General features: G+C 35.0%; 1 protein-coding gene across 1 annotated transcript; it reads left to right on the top strand.

Annotated features, from left to right (window-relative positions):
* The first annotated feature begins 623 nt into the window (after nucleotides 1-623).
* LOC133859561 (transcription factor CYCLOIDEA) lies at nucleotides 624-1851 on the top strand. Its single transcript, XM_062294994.1, has 2 exons — nucleotides 624-1590; nucleotides 1695-1851. The coding sequence occupies exon 1, from the start codon at nucleotides 634-636 to the stop codon at nucleotides 1543-1545; it is 912 nt and encodes a 303-aa protein (XP_062150978.1). The 5' UTR covers nucleotides 624-633; the 3' UTR covers nucleotides 1546-1590; nucleotides 1695-1851.
* Nucleotides 1852-3873: the final 2022 nt, after the last annotated feature.

Genomic DNA, 3873 nt, shown 5'->3' with positions numbered 1-3873 from the left:
ACAGTGAATAGTAGTATTCACTTAGCAAAAACAGTATTTTATCTCTTCTGAACCTAATTTGCTGGAGATAAAAATTAGGTAATATCTACTAAAAATACCTATTATGATAAGTTAACCTAATCTGTTGGAGATGCGTTAACCTAATCAATTGTTTATTATTTGACTTTAACTTCTCTTCAAAATCCGGAAACCCAAACCCTAGCCCTACTCTCTCTCTCTCTCTCTCTGAAAATTGACATGTTCAAATGTAACACTTATGTTTCACATTGGAAATATGAAAAGTAACCTACATAAAGTGTATAGTTTATAAAAATAGTATTAATGTTAAGTATAATATTATTTAGTTATTAGGTGAAATTAGCCAAACATTATAAGTGATTTTAAAAAAGCTATAAATTAACTAATTTAAAAATACAGATATGACCAGCATTTTTCTCTCTATGGTTTAATCGTAAGCTCAAAATTTCTGTAAAAACTCTCTTCGTTAAAGTAGTATTATTGTAAAGCCACCTTTTAGCCGCTACTTGCAGGAAAAAAAGTTATAAAGGCCTGGTGGAGGGAGGAGGGAAGGTAGCTTGTAGTTTTCATTGCAAAAGCTAGGGTTTTATCGCGTGCAATTCCAAGTAGTCACAAATGTTCTCCTTCACCAATATTCTCAATCCTTCTCCACACTTTCCCTCGTCCTCTTACAACCCTTTTTCTCCTCCTGCTTTTACTGACCACGACCCTCATGACGACGACGTTTTCCTTCACCAACACCACCAGTACTTCGACCCGCTAAGTGCTCCATCTCCTGAAAATGTAATCAATTTTGGAGTTTCAAAAAACCCTACTATGATCACCAGGCAAAATAATGGAGACCCACTCAATGGCGCTTCCGATTTTCTGGCGAAGATACCTGTGAAGAAAGATAGGCACAGCAAGATTTACACGTCTCAGGGGTTGAGAGACCGAAGGGTGAGGCTTTCCATTGACATAGCCCGCAAGTTCTTTGATCTCCAGGACTTGCTAGGGTTTGACAAAGCTAGCACAACCTTAGACTGGCTGCTCACCAAGTCTAGAAAAGAGATCGAAGAAGTCGCGCAAATGAAGCAGGGTTTTTCATCCACTTCCGAGTGTGATGTGTTTTCGGAAGAGATAGTTTCAAAGAGCAATTCATTTGCAAGTGTTGTTCCCAAAGAGAAAAAGATGAAAATGCTGAATGAAGATCATCTTCTTGCGAAAGAATCGAGGGCAAAGGCAAGAGCAAGAGCAAGGGAAAGAGCAAGAGAAAGAATATTGAATACCGGAAGGCCGCCAAGTCAGCTTCAAGTTTGTGAAAGATCCTCTAAGGTGGCGGCGGCGGCGGCGGAGGAGGAAATTGAACCTGCCAACTTTATTGAGGAATCTATTGTGATCAGAAGAAAGTTGAAGCCATCTCCAGGGAGATTGGATTATCAGCCAAACCTGGTGATATCGAAAGATCCAACCTCCAACACTCAGAACAGCAACTACTTTCCCAATTTTCCTCTAAATTGGGACATTACTAGCGCCATTGCACGCTAGCTAGCCCCAGCTTTTGTGCCATTCCCAACATGAATCTTTCTAAAGGTATTATATATATACATATATCCAGGAACAGAAAAAGTAGACGGCTAAATTCTATATATAAACACATATATAATATATCAACTTATTTCTTGTATAATTTGCAGAAGTACTTCAAATCTGAGGGAAACGGTTAGAAGGCAGCTTCAATCAACTTTTGCACTAAGATGGTGTCCAAGGCTCTACGCATTTAGCTATGTAAGCTGTATTTGTTTCTTCAAGTTGATTTTATCAGAAAATGGGTGTACGTACCCTAGGAATTAATATTGCTTATGAATATTAATTTATCTCTGAATCGCTTCAGCATTGGAATCCTATTGAAAATGCGTAGCTATTATCTCTAATCTATTTTGCTTATCTGAATTAGTCAATAAGATCAAACTTAATTGATCTGGTGGTTGATCAGCATTCAAAAGCACCAAATCATTAAATTGAAGTAAACAAACAAATGAATATTTCATTCCATAATCATTTCCATGACATAATTAATCTCCCCCCCCCCCCCCCCCCCCCCCCCCCCCCCCCCCTTTTTTCCCCCAAATATGATCTATTGATCATGTCCAATATTTTACTTTTAAATATGGACTAGATCTAAAGGTATCCCCTTTACAAGTGTGTAATTATATATGCAGTGTTCAATCCATAATTTTGACTCAATAGCAAAGTAGAGAATCCACAAAACGCAAATGAATATTGTTGTCAAGATTTTTTTTCATTGAATTGGAGGAACATCATTTTAACTCAAAAGCTTGTGTTTATGGCCGGGTTTAGGGCAAAGATTTTAATATAACATGCATGGTGGAACATCATTTTAAGTGATATAGAACATGTCGTCTGACCAACACTTCATGGAGAGGTTTAAGAGAAACAAGACTTGGTTCGTATCACGTTAATTAGAAGAGCGTTTGGACGGCATTAAAACAGAAGTCAAACAAAATGCATAGTTCATATTCAATGAACGTCTTTAATTAAGACATCATTCGGCTAGAAGTCAAACAGAATACATTGTTCGAATTGACGTTAGAAGCATAGTTCAAATGAGAGACAAACAGAGAGGTTAAAAAAAAAGAAATGAAGAAAAAGAACATGTTATTCGACAAGGATTGAATGCACTATTGGCCGGGAAGCCTATTAAATAGAGTGCCATGCATTTCAAATGTGTTGTCATGTTGTGGAACCTGATGGCAACTAGCTAGTTTTTTTTTCTTTCTTTTTTTTTTCTTTTTTTATTGCTTCTTTACTTTATTTTATTTATTTTTCAGGGTGATTGGAGTCTTACAGCTATATAAAGGCTAGTACCTATTAAACTTTACTCCATCATTTAGCTTTTACTTTTTCTTTTTTCGTTAGCTACTCCATTATTAAGCTTGTTATTGAAGTGTTTTAACAAAAAAGAGTTTTTTCTTCCTTATCTCTTCTACTGCTTCCACTACATCATAATGAAAGTAATCGATGTTATAACCAATCAGCACAGTCGGGTTTGTTTGAGTCTATGTTGGTCAAGAAACGTCAATACGATAAGAGCCATAAAAATGTATAGCTAGACATGATACCTAAGAGTGATAGATTGCTTTATTGAGTGAATTCTATGAATGATTTAATATGATCAATTAGAAGATTAACGCATTATCATAGAACAATATTTGTTATTGGTCACTGCTCTGAAGTTTTTATAAAGTTTCTATCTTTTATGATACATTATAATTGCTGGTTTCAATATCTCGAGGGTTTTGTTTAAACTTGATCGTATCAAAGACATGATCATTACTTCTGATCATCTTTTAAGTTGTTAAAGCAAGCATATGAATGTTTTATATTCTTTGCTGGCCTAGGCTATGGAATTCAGTCACATTAGGGTTTTTGAGGAAATTTTGCATGATTAAAGTCGGAAAATAGAAACAATGATGTTTGTCTTAATTTCCTATAATTTAGATAATATGACTATCTGTAAATGGATATGAAACCATTAACTCTTCCAAAATTTAATGCATATATAATGTGTGTACTATATATGTATTTAGGTATGAATGTATGTATGTCTCATACTCAACTAAAATGCTTAAGAAAATTGCTTCTAAGTTGATTTGAATGATTCATCGTTATCAGAAAGACTATTTTTGTGACCTTCAAATTAAGAGAATTACTTTAAAGTTTCTTAGTACCAAATCAAAAAGTTCGAAGCTCTTCCAGATCACCCATTACTGATGATTTCTTTCCAAGATCTAGAAATAAGTGTTTTCTTCTACCAGTGTACATTTAATGTAACCAAAATTATATATTTATCCA

This window comes from Alnus glutinosa, chromosome 2, assembly GCF_958979055.1.
Source record: "Alnus glutinosa chromosome 2, dhAlnGlut1.1, whole genome shotgun sequence".
In the NCBI taxonomy this organism is placed as follows: Eukaryota; Viridiplantae; Streptophyta; class Magnoliopsida; order Fagales; family Betulaceae; genus Alnus; species Alnus glutinosa.
This window is presented reverse-complemented; position numbering and strand designations above follow the sequence as displayed.

What these genes read in the sequence shown, in the direction of transcription:
- LOC133859561 (XM_062294994.1), top strand. Translation starts at nt 634, where the DNA reads ATGTTCTCCTTCACCAATATTCTCAATCCTTCTCCACACTTTCCCTCG.